This window comes from Amblyraja radiata, chromosome 6 (genome assembly GCF_010909765.2).
Source record: "Amblyraja radiata isolate CabotCenter1 chromosome 6, sAmbRad1.1.pri, whole genome shotgun sequence".
Taxonomy (NCBI): domain Eukaryota; kingdom Metazoa; phylum Chordata; class Chondrichthyes; order Rajiformes; family Rajidae; genus Amblyraja; species Amblyraja radiata.
The window spans coordinates 88,876,338-88,893,179 of NC_045961.1; the positions used below are offsets into that span (position 1 = coordinate 88,876,338).

The window sequence follows — 16,842 nt, forward strand, 5'->3', positions numbered from 1 at the left end:
TAACCACAAGGGCCACATCTAACTCCCTCTTAAATATAGCCAATGAACTGGCCTCAACTACCTTCTGTGGCAGAGAGTTCCAGAGATTCAACACTCTCTGTGTGAAAAATGGTTTTTCTCATCTTGGTCCTAAAGGATTTCCCCTTTACCCTTAAACTGTGACCTGTTGTCCTGGACTTCCCCAACATCGGGAACAATCTTCCTGCATCTAGCCTGTCCAACCCCTTAAGATAAAGGGCCACAACCTGAAACGCCAATTTTCCATTTCTCTGGGCGGTCAACTGTCCATTTCTCTCCATCCTTTTGGACAGGTACACATGGATAGGATAGGTCTAGAGACCTATGGGCCGAGTGTGGGCAGGTGGGACTAGTATGGATTGGGCATGTCAGTCGGCATGGACAAGTTGGGCCAAAGCGCCTGTTTCCACGCTATATGACTGATTTGATTAGGCTTAAAGAGGGCAAGACGGAGGTTAGAGAATCAGTCAAGACACAGAATTTGTGCAGTGCATTCATCACCTGTTTGATTGAAGGACTTAAAAGATCAACAAGATGAAACAGAGATATAAAAATCCAAATAATTGCAAGAACGCAGATCAATATTACAGGTGTGTAGAAGTTAGTTGAAAAAAATGTAAGCGCTTATTTAAATATTGGTAATGTAGACACTGTGGATCTCACATTGACTAATCCACCAACCCAGTCCTACTCCCAGTGTCTCCTGCTGCTTCTTCATCTTATGACTTTCTTCTCGGCCTTTTCTGTAGTCTGCGGCCATCCTTATGGCCGCTTCATGGTTCTCCATCTTGACAGATCCCAGGGCTTGCTGCCTAAACATTGCTGCCTCTACATCAGACTCCATATTCACCTGTTTTTGCAGCAAACCCTGTGAACCACTTGCTTGCCGCCCACACAATCCCAGGCTCAACATTCACCCATTTCTGCAGCAAACCACGTGGACCAAACCAATTGCTTCCCTGGTCTGGAGCAATGATCTGTAGAGCAGCATGCATTGTGTACTGGAAAAGCAAATACCACGGGTAAAACAGCTCACACTCAGGACTTAATGCATGACTTACATGTTTTAAAATGTATAATAAGTGTTTAAATAGCTTAAGCTGTTTCCCCTCAAGAAACAAACATGCCCACTATATTATGCAAATTATCACAATTAATAAAAGTAAATCATATCTTTCCGCACTGTTTTATCCAGAAGTAAGCACAAAGTTTTAATGTTCAAATGCAATTTACATAGAAACATAGAAAATAGGTGCAGGAGTAGGCCATTCGGCCCTTCGAGCCCGCACCGTCATTCAATATGATCATGGCTGATCATCCAACTCAGTATCCTGTACCTGCTTTCTCTCCATACCCCCTGATCCCTTTAGCCACAAGGGCCACATCTAACTCCCTCTTAAATATAGCCAATGAACTGGCCTCAACTACAGTTGAGCATTTCTCTCCGCATTTACCCGATGTAGTCCGAAACTACAGCATTTAAGTATGGCCTAATCCATTTTACATTATCTGCCAAATATTCTCCATTAGAATGTTTTTATTTAAAAATTACTGCTTTTTCCCCCACACATGAAAGTTAATTTTTAGTGAAGTTCTATCTCCTGTTTTCTTAGTTACGTGCATGCAAAAGTGGTCTCCATCCACCTGGTTGTCCCTTGATCAAAAATCAAGCTGCTGAGGAGCTCACTTTGTCAGGGAGCGTCAATAAAGAGAAATGAACAGTTGACATTTCAGGTCGAGACCTTTCCTCTGACTCTCTGACTCTCTACATTCATATAAACATCTAACCTATCATCAAGCACACATTGTAGGCTTGGGAAACATGTTCAGATGAGAAAGAGATTTCAACACTTGCATCCTTTGAATGAAGAACTGTCACTAGAGGAGCCTCATCCACAAAAACATGAGTAGCCTCAGTGATGGGTAGAGAACATTCTGACTGGTTGCATCTCAGCTTGGTTCAGTAACTCGAATGCCCAGGAATGAACAAAGCTGCAGAAAGTGCTGGACATTGCCCGGTCCATCTTAATTCAGTTTAGTTTAGTTTTAGTTTGGAGATACAGCATGGAAACAGGCCCTTCGGTCCACCGAGTCCATGCCGACCAATGAATGCCCGTACACCAGTTATAACCTAAACACTAGAGACAATTTATAGAAGCCAATTAACCTACAAACCTGCACATCTTTTCAATGTGGGGAAGAAACAGGAGCCCCCCGGAGAAAACCTATGTGTCACAGGAAGAACATGCAAATTCTGTACAAGCAGCACCCGGAGTCAGGATTGAACCTGGGTCACTGGCGCCAGCAGCTCTATCATTGCGCCACCGTGCTGCGCTCATGGATACTCACCTCCACACCATCGAACGGATCTACAAGCTCTGCCTCAAAAAGGCTGCAAATACCATCCACGACCCACACCACTGGGCCTTGCTCTCATCTCGCTGCTACCATGGGGGAGAAGATACAGGAGCCCGAAAACTATGACCGCCAGGTGCTATATCTTCCCAGCAATGATCAGGCCCTTGAACCACATTGCACAATGCTAACCACCCCCCTACCTCAGCAGATTTATTACAAACGTTGTTTTATTTGCATTACTTCTTTTGTGTTTTTGCACTATATTATTCTGGTTACATTGTATTACTAATAATGAATTTATTGTATTATGGTATTTTTATTATTGTGTTATTTCATTTATGGACCTGTAAAACTGCAGTAAGAATTTCTCTGATCTGATCCTAGTGCAGATGACAATTAAACGCACGTGAATCTCTCTCTCTTGACTGAAATGGGTTTTGAACACAGAATACTGAAACCAGAGGTCATTAATTCCCTGGCACTATTGGTAGTTTTACTGGTGTTATAGCAATGGCGTTATAGCTTTGCCTCTTTGTCAACTGCACCCACCCCTTTCTGATTTTTGTCCTTGATATGTATAAAACTGACGGCCATTTTAATGATATTTTAAATTTGTTCTGGAGGTATTTCAGTGGGAAAGTCAGCAAAGTTCTTTTATCTAAATGTCATGCCTGCAGGATAGTTCTGGGACTATTTAGTATGAATGAAACACATTCAGAGTTGGAGAATAATGTAATACCTGTTTACCATGAGCTGCTAGTTAAAGTAAGGATTATATTTAAAAATCAGTAACTCTTTGGGTGGTCAAGAAATTTCCAACTTTTTGAAAAACCAAACAAAAAAAAAGATTTTATTCCGTAAACTGCAATAGGCGCAATTTGATCTTAAAATTGCACATTTTATTTGACAGCCTTTTAATTATTGTGTTTAGAGCACTATCATTATTTCACCGAAAACATCCATGTTGAAGAAAGCACCACAGTAGTTGCAACCATATTGGATTAGATTTGATATTTGAAATGTTCAAATATAATTGGTGCGACTTACCTATTGATTTGAAGATGCATTAATGTTGTTTAGATAAATGGCTGTTTCATTGTGTGTGAGTGAGCCAGAGTCATGCCAGACATGGCCTTTAATGCATCACACCCCTTTGATGTGGCTTTTGACACTGACAGGCTCTATTTGTTCTATTTGACAGTGCCTTGAGCCTTGCAAAGAATCCTGGGACATCCAGGAGACTCACTGTCCAAGCAAGTGTGAGGTAAGATTTGCCCTTGGGCAGTTTGTTTTAGTTTTTACCATCTTTGAAGATGATCCAATGCTGCTTCAATCTGTAGGATAATGGAATTTATTTACAAGGATGTTGCCAGGACTTGAGGGGTTGAGCTGTAGGGAGAGGTTGGGCAGGTTAGAACTTTATTCCTTAAGAGTGCAAGAGGCGGAGGGGTGATCTTACAGAGATGTATAAAATCACGAGGGGAATTGATATGGGTGTTTCGGAAAATACAGCACTCAGTAGATTTTTGGTAGTATAGATCATGGTGTATAGTCAAAATAATGAGATGAAACAAAAATAAATAAATCTGTTTTTACAAAGAAAAATATCAGATATGTCCCTGTGTTTTCTTGGCTTTTTTTGTGACATTTCTCAAGCAGGATTTCATTAAATTCTTAGGCTAATTTATACCAAAGAAGAAATTAATTTTAAAATTGAATAACTCTATATAAGCCAAATTATTATTATGCTTATGATTTTTGATCATTTATCTCTCGATAAGATGGTTTCCTGATGCCCCAAATTTTTGCAGCAGAACGCGAGTAGCAGTGTCCATTTGGTCACTTGTGAATTGTGTGAATTAAAAGCAGAGTAATTGTTTCATATTTATTGTTTCTTTTTTTTATTGTTTATATTTTGTGTTTCAGCTTTCTATTGAAATACTTTATAATGAATAGAAAAAAAATCATGAAATAAAAATCTAGGTTGCTCACCTATTTTAGCGATGTCTAATTCTGTAGTCCCTCCCATTGAGTAATGTTGTCAATGCCATAACAGGGGAATATTTTGCACTCATCGTGATTTTTTAAAGTTCAAATTACGCGATTATAATGACCCAGGCGTGAACTACAGGCCTCGTGGTGCATTAGGTGCCGACATTTTGTAAGGGAGCTTAGAAATCAGTCAGTGTCCCATTATGTTTCATAGATAAAAAATTTTCCTTGTTTTTTTTCCAAGTTTTGAAAATATTAAATATTGGTCAAATTTTGGTCGATTTTGATCACAAATTAGCTCAAAAGAATCACAGGTATGTCCATTTCTAAAGCTGTGGTATTTCATTATGATTGAATAACTTTCAAATTTGGCCACCCATGTCACAGATTGGTACCATTATTTATGGAAATACCCATATGGTGATTGCCCAGGGTAGAGGAATCAAATACCAGAGGATAGACATAAAATGCTGGAGTAACTCAGCGGGTCAGGCAGCATCTCTGGAGAAAAGGAATATGTGACATTTTGGGTCGAGAGGATTCATTAGACTGGTGAAGGGTCTGATGAAGAATCTCAACCTAAAACAGCTTCTATTCTTTCAGTCTGAAGAAGGGTTTCGGCCCGAAACGTCGCCTATTTCCTTCGCTCCATAGATGCTGCTGCACCCGCTGAGTTTCTCCAGCATTTTTGTGTACCTTCTATTCTTTTTATCCTGAGATGCTGCTTGACCTGTTGGGTTACTCCAACACTTGCATCTACCTTTGCTGTAAACCAGCATTTGCAGGTCTTTCTTACATAAAAAAATAGAGGATATAGGTTTATGGTGAGAGGGGCAAGATTTAATAGGAATCTGAGGAGCAATTTTTTCACAGAGGATAGTGAAGCTGCCAGACGAGGTAGTTGAGGCAGGTAATTCATTAGTATTTAAAAGACACTTGGACATATACATGGACAAGAAAGGTTTAGAGGGAGTGTTCAAGAAGGAACTTCAGATGCTGGAAAATCGAAGGTACACAAAAATGCTGGAGAAACTCAGCGGGTGCAGCAGCATCTATGGAGCATAGATGCTGCTGCACCCGCTGAGTTTCTCCAGCATTTTTGTGTACCTAAGGTTTAGAGGGATATGGGCCAAACGTGGGTAAATAGGACTATCTTCGATGGGGCATCTTGGTCAGTGTGGATGGAGTCTGTTTGAAACCACAATCTAAAATGGAAGATGGTACAATATGTTTAATGATGACATCAGTGTTTTTATATGGCTGCAGATGTTCATCAAAGCAAATGAATTATTCTGGAATTTCTCCAGCCGTGGAATTTACAACATGAAGTTTTATGTGGTAAATTAATCTTTCAGCAAATATTTTAGGATTTTTGTACAAATTAAATAATTCAGTTATTTTAATTTCATTCTAGTTTCTTTTCCCAAAGAAACATTATGAGTGCCTGACGAGCTGTGAGTTCCTGAAGTCAATCCAGTCAGCGAAGCAAGGGGACTGTCCGGCTGCAGAGAAGGCCAGTGGGTTTGCTGCTGCCTGTGTGGAAAGTTGTGAGGCCGACAACGAATGTTCGGGGCTGAAGAAATGCTGTTCCAACGGCTGCGGTCATACATGTCAAATACCACGTAACCTGTTCAGAGGTGAGCACCTGTCGTGTACGCTGATAAATGCTTGCGCTGCACGTCAAACATTCTCCCACGTGTAATGTGAGCCTTTATGGAGGCTTACCTTTAAACATAGAAACACAGATTAAAAGTGGCAGCTCCAGCCATAGAGCCATGGAGATATGCAGCATAGATGCAGGCCCTTTTGGCCCACCAAGGCCATACGTACTGACCATCAACCACCCACTTACGGCGCCCAAGCATTCATAGCAACGTTGCTTTTTGATCCTTCGATGTTGGCCCTTTCTACCATTGTGAAGCAGAATTCACCAAGCATTGGATTGTTCACCCATTATTAGGGAACGTAAGCCGGGTGTTAATAAAGGCGGCATGGTGGCGCAATAGTAAAGATACAACGCCAGAAACCCTGGTTCGATACTGACTATGGATGTTGTCTGTACTGCTTTTGTACGTTCTACCCGTGACCACGTGGGTTTTCTCTGGGATCTCCGGATTCCTCCTACACTCCAAAGACGTATGTGTTTTTAGGTTAATTGACTTTGGTAAAGATTAGAAATTGTGTAGGATAGTGTACGGGGATCGCTGGTCGGCGGGGACTCGGTGGGCCGAAGGGGCTGATTCTGCGCTGTATCTCTAAACTAAACTAAACTACACTTATACTTACTATATATACTATATATATCTATATTAAACTAAACCACACATACTTACTATACAGTATATAATAAACTAAACTACACTTATACTTTCCCTGCATTATATTAATTTTTTACATTTATCTCTACAATCTCATCAACACTACCCTGATCTATACAATTGGGCATGTACATTGATATGAAAGGTTAGAGGGATATGAGCCAAATGCAGGCAGATGGTACAAGTTTAGATGGGTCATTTTGGCCGACATGGGCAAGTTGGGCTGAAGGGCTAGTTTCCATGATTCTATGATTCTATGACTATGATTCTGTGACTCTATGACTGCTACACCGTATTGAGGAAATGCTGAGGAAATGAGAAAGGCCTTCTGCCTTCTCGGGTTTGGGGGAAGATCGCATGATACTATTTTATGGGAGGGTAGAGTATTCTGGCCGATATTTATTTATTTAATAATCATAGCAACTGTAATAGATTGGAGAAGTCTGAAGAAGGGTTTCGGCCCGAAACGTCACCTATTTCCTTCGCTCCATAGATGCTGCTGCACCCGCTGAGCTTCTCCAGCATTTTTGTGTACCTTCGATCTTCCAGCATCTGCAGTTCCTTCTTGAACACAACTGTAATAGATTATCTGCTTTACATCACATTATTATCAAAGGGAGCTTGTAGATCAAGATCAAGATACATTTATTTGTCACATGTACCAATTGGTACAGTGAAATGTGTGTTCGCCATACAGCCATACAAATAAATAATAAAGAGCAAAGGACACGATAGTTTTTTAACAGACATCCCCACACAGCGGGATCAAATTCCCACTGTGAGGGAAGGCTCCAAAAATTCAGTCATCCTCCTCTGTTGTCCCCTCGCTGTCGCCGCTCCGGGCGGCCCGATGTTCAGTCCCGCTCGCCGGGGTGATAGAAGTTTGACGTCGGGACTGGAGGACCTCCTCAGCGGCTTGGACATCCGAGTTGGGCACCTCCTACCGGAGTCTGCGGCTCCCAAAGTCCGCAGGCAGCGCTGGGCGGAGATGCAACGCTGACGGCCCTCGGCAAAGGGCCCCAGGACTCCGCGATGTTGTTCAGCGCCGCCCGCACTGGAAGCTCTCCCAAACCACAGCTCAGCGATGTTGGAGCAGCGGCCCAACGGCGATCCAGGTAGGCATCGCCCGCTCCATGGTGAATCCAGAGCTGTGCCGTTGCTGTTGAAGCTCTGGTCCGGTCCCCGGCCAGGAAAGGCCGCCCGCACCAATCCAGGTGGTAGGCCGCGAGGAGGGGGGGCGAGGACGCGGCTCGGAGGATAGTCGCGCCCCCGCCAGGAAGCGACTGGGAAACGGTTTCCCCCTTACCCAACCCCCCTCCCCCACATAGAAAAGTTAAAGATTCCCCAAAAACAAAATTTAAAACTGACTAAAAATTTAAAAAAGTTTGAGAAATAAACGGACTGTAGGCAGAGGCTGCTTTCAAAGCGGCGCCCTGTACTGTATAAAGTGGCTGCAGTTTATAATATTATCTGTTTCTCAAAAGTATGCTTTGGCTCTATAACTTGTTGGGGTGTTTTGAATTTAGCATGGCAGAGGATATTTTAGTGCCAATCTCTTTCATAAGAGCCTGTGGCATTTATTAGATGATTTGCTTAATAAGCGTATTGCAGTAAGGTGGGGTTGGAGAGAGGACGACAGCACTGCAGCCTGATTCTCTGATAGCTGTGTTATCTACTAGCGTATAGAATATCAGATGGAACTGTGCATTTGAACATGTGAGATTGCTGGTCATTTTTAATCCATTACAAAGCCAGCTGTCAGCACACATTTTAATAATGTGCAACAATAGAGTGGTTACGATTGGAATATGAAAGTCAAGAATGTAGTGAAATGCCAGGGAATTAGGTAGTAAAGACTCAGTCACCACTTGGAGCTTTGCAAATGTTGTCAGATAAATTACCCATAACAACTGTCAGTACTGAATAATATTTTGCATTATCATGAAGGAATTTCAAAAATCGAATTCATGGAATTTTATGGGCAACAAAAGAGTATCAATGGCATCCACGATGGCTGATTGCATTTAGCAAGGAAAACCTGATTCATGTAGATTCAAAATGACTGAGCAAGATTCCTGTCCACATACAGTGTGTTCAGGTGGAGAGTAGGAGTGGGACTCTGGTTGACTTCAGATCCAGTTATTATCTTTATTGAAGTTAAGTCGAGTCAAATCAAGTTAATATTCACAAGCACAATTACGGTGAGGTACAGTTTGCCTACATAGAAACATAGACACATAGAAAATAGGTGCAGGAGTAGGCCATTCGGCCCTTCAAGTCTGCACCGCCATTCAATATGATCATGGCTGATCATCCAACTCAGTATCCTGTACCTGCCTTCTCTCCATACCCCTTGATACCTTTAGCCACAAGGGCCACATCGAACTCCCTCTTAAATATAGCCAATGAACTGGCCTCAACTACCTTCTGTGGCAGAGAATTCCAGAGATTCACAACTCTCTGTGTGAAAAATGTTTTTCTTATCTCGGTCCTGAAAGATTTCCCCCTTATCCTTAAACTGTGACCCCTTGTTCTAGACTTCCCCAACATCGGGAACAATCTTCCTGCATCTAGCCTGTCCAACCCCTTAAGAATTTTTTTCTTGCAGCACCTTCACAGATATACACACACAAAAAATGATATATAAATTATACATATATTAATTCAGAGGTTCATGTGCATTGTGACAAAAGAGGGGGGCATCAAATAATATTGGAAGGACTAAAACGTTTGAGATTTGCAACCTTTCCTGTTCGTAATATTTGGAGGCTATCAAATTTGTTAAAAATCATTTCGAAGAGTTAAGTTTAGAAAATAATTTTGGCATTTCAAGGATATTTCACATGATTGAGAGCTGAATATTAAATGATGGGTTAGAATTACTGTTCACATTTCATAGCCGGATTGAAACGTAAGCATCTATCAATCTGCAACAGTTGGTGCTTCTTGCAAATGTAAAAACAATATTGTTGGGAGCTGTTCCATGTTGATATAATTAGCACTGAATGAGAAATTCCGTCCACATTTATCATAAGTGAATGGTAGAATGTGAGAAAGCACACACTGTTTGCGGCTTGATTGTGAGATTCCTGCAGTATTATCTTCTCATTATGACTCATTTTCGTCATAAGCATCAATCACCATGGGTGAAACCAGAGTTATAGCGTGACTAATTACTTCTGTTCCGATCCAGGAAACAAGACCTTCTTTCCTCCAGATTTAACTCTCTAATGAATAGAAGTGCAATCATTCAAATATTGACAAAGAACCAAAGAAGAGAAAAGTGGTGACTAAAGCTTGATAACAGAGATCAGGTTAAATACTGTTATGCGGTAAAACTGATCTTTCTTCCATTGACCTTTGTGGGACTTTGCTAATACATATGTAAGATAATCACAAAAAGCTGGAGTAACTCAGCGGGACAGGCATCATCTCTGGAGAGTAGGAATGGGTGATGAAGAAGGGTTTCGGTCCGAAACGTCGCCTATTTCCTTCGCTCCATAGATGCTGCTGCACCTGCTGAGTTTCACCAGCATTTTTGTGTACCTTCGATCTTCCAGCATCTGCAGTTCCTTCTTGAACAGGAATGGGTGATGTTTCGGGTTGAGACCCTTCTTCAGACTTGACCCGAAACATCACCCATTCCTTCTCTCCAGAGATGCTGCCTCTCCCGCTGGGTTACTCCAGCTTTTTGTGTCTACCTTCAGTTTAATCCAGCATCTGCAGTTCCTTCCTACACTGTACATACACTGCTACATTTTCCGACCAAACAACAATGACTACACTTAAAAATGAATTCAGTGGAATTCATTGCCACAGATGGCTGTGGAAGATATCCATCAATGGATATTTTGAAGCAGGAGATTGACAGATTCTTGATGAGTAAGGATATCGGGTTAAAGGGAGCAGGCAGGAGAAATGGGGTTGAGAGGGAAAGTTAGATCAGCCGTGACTGAATGGCTGAGTAGACTTGATGGGCCGAATGGCCTAATCCTGTGTTGACCCTCCCCATTTTTAATTTGTAATTTTGAGATGACCCTGTTTACATTGTAGTATTTGGAATCAACTAATACAGAAAGGAAACCTTTTATTACTCCACTGCCTTTATTTAGTAGCTCAGCAGGAGAGTTACGCTGGTTTCAAATTAACGATAATATAAAACACAATCAGAGTTATATTTGCATTGAATTCTACACATTGCAGATTGGTGTTCACAAAACATTATGGAAGTCAGTCTGAAGAAGGGTCTTGACCCAAAAGATCACCTATTCCTTCTATCCAGAGATGCTGTACTCAAGCATTTGGTGTCTATCTTCGGTGTTCAAAGGTTCAAAGGTTGATTTATTGTCACATACACCTAGATGTAGTGAAATTCTTTTTGCCAATGCAGCACATAAAAAAGAATACAAACATAACAATAATAAATAGCTTTAACATAAAAACATCCCCCCACAATGGTTCCCATTATGGGGGAAGGCACAAAGTCCAGTCCCATCCCCAATGTCCACCCATAGTCGGGCCTATTGAGGCCTCCACAGTTGCCTCTACGGAGGCCCGATGTTCCAGGCCGTCCTCGCCGGGTGATGATGTTCCGGCGTCGGGAGAGTCCTCTCAGCGGCATGGGAACCCTGGAACGGCCGCCTCCCTACTCGAGACCGTGGCTTCCGGAGCCGACAAGGCCGCGCCGAATGGAGCTCAACTGGCGATCTCGTCACGAGATCCCAGGCTCCCGATGGAAAGTTCAGCGCCGCCGCCCGCAGCCGCTCCTCAGACCCGCAGCCGCTCCTCAGACCCGCAGTTCCGCAACGGACCCAGCTCACCGGAGTTCCAGCTCAGCGACCCAGGCAAGGCACCGCCCGCCCCGCAATGGCGCTCCAGCGCTGCACCGCCGTCCTCAGACCCGCAGCTCCGCCGCCGCCGGTGCCGCCGCCGCCGATGCCGGTGCCGCCGATGCCGAGGCTCCAGGCGGTCCCCTCGCTCCTCGGACCTGCAGCTCCGCAGCCGCCGCCGATGCCGATGCCGAGGCTCCGGGCGGTCCCCTCAGGAAATGCCGCTCCAGGCCCGCTGGTAGGCTGCGAGGACGGGTCAAAAGTGCAGCCCGGAGAAAAGCTGCATCTCCGACCAGGTAGGGACCCTGAAAATTAGTTTCCCCCTTCCCCCCCCCCCTCCCCACACATAAAAAAGCTAGAACTCCTTAAAAACAAAACACTAAACTAACTAAAAATAAGAAAAAAGAAATGAAAAACAGACAGCTGCAGGCTAGGCAGCCATACCCCCTACAGGTCGGTGCCAATCGTAAACCAGCATCTGCAGTTCCTTCCTACACATGATAGGCAAGATGTTGGACTCCTTGTTATTTCTAAGAACAACTAAAATCTACAGATAAATATTATTACTGATTAACTTAGTTACTGGTAATCACCAATGAAAAAAGGATCTAGAGACATTTTAATAAAAATGTGCTGTACTTTCACATATATATATTTCACTTTCATTGCACGTTGCAATTAAACTTGTTTTCTGAAGTTACACTTCAAGTTGACAGAAGGCTAACATAATCAGAGATATGATTTGCGCTGTTAAGTTCCTGGAAGTGTATTTTGTAATCAGTATACCAAAGTCAGACAAAAATACAACAAAATATACATTATAGAATATCAACCACATCAGTTGCATTTGAGGACTTGTCTGGTCTTTGTAATATTAACCAGCACTTAGCTGCTTGTTTGATGTTTAATGTGGAGGGAGAGTATTCGTTCCTGAAATTTTATTATGGCAGAGTACAATCACACCTTCAAGAATGGCTTATTTTTCCCTGTAAGACTGTTGTAATCTATGAAGTGAAATATATTCTGTGTATTAGTGGTAATGTTTCACTGATGCAAATATTTAAAATTATTGCACATGTATGAATTCACATGCAAATATTTTGATTAGTAAAATATTACAGCATTGATGCTCACATTTCCCACTAAACCAGATGAACTCGATTCAATTCTTAGGTTAAAGTTTGGTTTTGCTTGCTGATGGAGCTTTTAAGCACCAGTTGAAGGCAAAACTTGCAGGTGTTCCTTGACTTAAGATTTAAATTCAGTTTAGAGATACAGCATGAAAACAAACCCTTCGGCCGACCGAGTCCACGCTAACCATCAGCCACCGGTTCATACACTAATTCTACGCCCTCCCTACACACCAGGAACAATTTACAGAGGCCAATTAAGCTACAAACCCATGTTGTTTGGATGTGTAAATGAACCTGAGCACCCAGAGGAGACCCACTAGGTCACAGGGAGAATGTGCAAACGCTACGCAGACAGCACCTAAGGTCAGGTGCTGTGAGGCAACAACTATACCAGTTCATATCACATCAAAACATTGTAGGTTCTGGAAATCTGAAATAATAACAGAAACTGTCAGAAACACCCCATAGGTCAGGCATCATCTGTGGAAAGAGAAACATATTTAATGAAACATATGACCTGCTGTCATGCTGTTTCAGTGCTCCAACAGAATTCCTTCAGATATATTGCAACTGATCACTCTGCATGGGTCTGACTGCACATTATAACTCAAGAGTGCCAACCCAAAACCTCATCTGTCCATTTCCCTCCACAGATGCTGCCTGGCCCACTGAGTTCTTCCAGCAGTTTGTTTTTTGCCCTCACTGAACTGCCTGTTTAAGGTACTGGAGTGCATACCTGTAGGTGTCTGTAATAAATATGTGCATTGTTGCAGGTGTTTGGTTAAATAACTGACCCTTGCGTAGTTTTACTCCTGAGGAGTAAATGCTTAGCCAATTATTTAAAAAAACAGAGTTCAGGCCATCTTGATTTCTCTTGTTACATTGTTAAATTTTAGTTAAATCCAAGTATCCATTAAATCTTTCTCTGTGTGTGGAAGTTTTACCTGCTCTAATGATGCTGAACCTTTTTATGTAGGCGTCCCTTTGAAGCCCAGAAAGGAGTTACGTTTTGCCGAGCTACAGTCTGGAAATCTGGAGATTAAATGGTCGTCGAAATTCAATATCTCTGTGGAACCAGTTATCTACTTGGTACAGAGGAGGTGGAACTATGGGATCCATCCCAGTGAAGATGATGCTTCTAACTGGCAAACAGTTGCACAGGTTAGCAATAATAAGTTGTTTATTTTTTAAAATAACTGCTGTAAATTTTCAGCTGGTACATCAACTACTGGACTGCAACAACCAGGCTCAGGAATAGCTACTTCCCCACAGCCATCAGGCTATTACACCTGGCTCGGACAAAACTCTGATTATTAATAACCCATTATCTGTTATTTGCACTTTATCAGTTTATTTATTCATGTGTGTATATATGTATATTATGGTATATGGGCACACTGATCTGTTTTGTAGTAAATGCCTACTATGTTCTGTTGTGCTGAAGCTAAGCAAGAATTTCATTGTCCTATCAGGGGCACATGACAATAAACTCACTTGAACTTGAACTTGAACAACCTTTTGGGGCATTGAGCTCCAGCCTCGTCAGTTGAAGCTTCATTCTTAGATGGTACAGGTCCACCACCAATTTCCCGGCACCCTTAGCTCCAGATTTCTGGATTTTTCCGGTTTGCCGGACCACAGAGGTCATGGCCTCTGAGGGGATTCCAATGGTACCTGAATAATCTTGGCAGCCGAGGAGGTGATATTGTTACAACATTTTGTGCCTTTTTTTTGTAAACCAGCATCTGCAGTTCCTTGTTTCTCCTTTAATTCTTTGTCTCTTAAGAAAGGGTTGCTGACCTGCTGAATATTTACGGTAATTTCTACTTTTAGTTCACTCCTTAAAGGCCTTATTCTAATTCTGAGGTGATGTTCTCTTGTTGTGATACTTCACCAGTGGAGGAAGTTTCTCCATATCTACCCTATCCAGTTTTTTAAAACCATTTAAGTACTTTAATTAAATCACCCTTCCAAACTTAATAGACTAATTTACATTCAAGAATTGCAGGCCATATTGATGCAATCTGAGCTCATAGAAACATAGAACATAGAAACATAGAAATTAGGTGCAGGAGTAGGCCATTCGGCCCTTCGAGCCTGCACCGCCATTCAATATGATCATGGCTGATCATCCACTCAGTATCCCGTACCTGCCTTCTCTCCATACCCTCTGATCCCCTTAGCCACAAGGGCCACATCTAACTCCCTCTTAAATATAGCCAATGAACTGGCCTCGACTACCCTCTGTGGCAGGGAGTTCCAGAGATTCACCACTCTCTGTGTGAAAAAAGTTCTTCTCATCTCGGTTTTAAAGGATTTCCCCCTTATCCTTAAGCTGTGACCCCTTGTCCTGGACTTCCCCAACATCGGGAGCAATCTTCCTGCATCTAGCCTGTCCAACCCCTTAAGAACTTTGTAAGTTTCTATAAGATCCCCTCTCAATCTCCTAAATTCTAGAGAGTATAAACCAAGTCTATCCAGTCTTTCTTCATAAGACAGTCCTGACATCCCAGGAATCAGTCTGGTGAACCTTCTCTGCACTCCCTCTATGGCAATAATGTCCTTCCTCAGATTTGGAGACCAAAACTGTACGCAATACTCCAGGTGTGGTCTCACCAAGACCCTGTACAACTGCAGTAGAACCTCCCTGCTCCTATACTCAAATCCTTTTGCTATGAAAGCTAACATACCATTCGCTTTCTTCACTGCCTGCTGCACCTGCATGCCCACTTTCAATGACTGGTGTACCATGACACCCAGGTCTCGCTGCATCTCCCCTTTTCCTAGTCTGCCACCATTTAGATAATAGTCTGCTTTCCTGTTTCATAATTTAACCCTTTAGAAAATTCTAGAAAATCTATGCCAGACCATTTTGATAACCTGGAGTTTTTTTGCTGAGATTGTGTAAGGGCAAAATTGAACTGAATAGTTCAGATCGGACACAACAAAGGCAATGTACAACAAGGATCAATTCAGAATTATCCATTTTGATTTCTAACCTTTTGAGAGACACCCTTCCAATAATCCCTTCGAGCATTTTTTCACTGGTACACAAGGTGCCATGATAAATAATGCAATGCTCATATAAAATCAGGTTGTGCTGTGCTATAAACCAGATGAAGCAGGCACAAAACTCTAATTGCCAAGCTGCAATTTTTCACAGTGTTGAAGGGAATTATAACAGTGGGCAGGGTTGAGAAACTACAGCTTGCTTGCCTTGTTTCTGCTGACACTATTTCACATGTGTTAAAATGAGAGAAATACAGAGACAGTTGTGTGTGAGATTTGACTCTTCTTTGACTTCTAACCACGGAGGATGACATCCATTATTCCATGGTGCAAATGAGTGTCTTGACTGGCACTTCATTGCATTCGACCTTTCATAACTTATCACTGTGATGATCCATGGTTATGATTATGATTAGTTTAGTTTATTGTCATGTGTACCAACATAAAGTGAAAAACTTTTGCTGTGTGCTAACCAGTCAGCGGAAAGACAATACATGATTACAATCGAGCCATCCGCAATGTACAGATACATGATGTAGGGAATAACGTGAATCACATTTAGTGCTAGGTAAAGCCAGTAAAGTCCGATTAAAGGTAATCCAAGGATTTCCAATGAGGTAGATAGTAGTTCAGGACTGCTCTCCAGGTGTTGTTAGGATGGTCCAGTTGCCTGCTAACATCTGTAAATCCTGGGATGTAGTTCTGATACTAATACCTGTTAAAGTGGTACCGATTTTATTTTATTCACATTTGGAACATGATCTGCAAAATATTAAGAGTTGCATTTTGTAAATATTTGAATTACAGGTAAACTGATGAGTATCTGCCAGATCCGTCTATGACAAAGATCTAGAAGATGAGTTACATCTGGGGGTGAATTGGGACAAGGGAAAGAAAACAAACTAGGTTGGATATTGCAGACATGAAACTCAGCTCATTTGAAATCATTGGAATTGAACAAAAGTATAACATACAACTGGTAAAACCTCCACAATTGCGTTGAGATTCATTCAAGGTCCAATTTCATGCTGGCTGTGTTTCAAGTTTGTGATTTACCATTTTGTAACTGCAATGTTATTTTGGATAAAACTGTGAGTACAAAGGCATCACCAGTAAATTAATATTCAGTTGACTGTGAAGTGGAATATATTTCTCAGAAGTTTTGAGAAATCAAATTAATGATCC

The 16,842-nt window shown here is 41.9% G+C and overlaps 1 protein-coding gene across 4 annotated transcripts in view; it reads left to right on the forward strand.

Annotated features, from left to right (window-relative positions):
- Positions 1 to 16,842, forward strand: part of anos1 (anosmin 1) — a 183,852-nt gene that overhangs the window by 119,423 nt on the left and 47,587 nt on the right. For 3 of the 4 annotated variants that reach the window (XM_033023158.1, XM_033023160.1, XM_033023161.1), the window contains 3 exons: positions 3,578 to 3,640; positions 5,783 to 6,005; positions 13,625 to 13,809. In XM_033023158.1, the coding sequence (XP_032879049.1) occupies positions 3,578 to 3,640; positions 5,783 to 6,005; positions 13,625 to 13,809 (471 nt within the window). The remainder of the gene's footprint in view (positions 1 to 3,577; positions 3,641 to 5,782; positions 6,006 to 13,624; positions 13,810 to 16,842) is intronic. The other variant, XM_033023159.1, reaches the window with a different exon arrangement.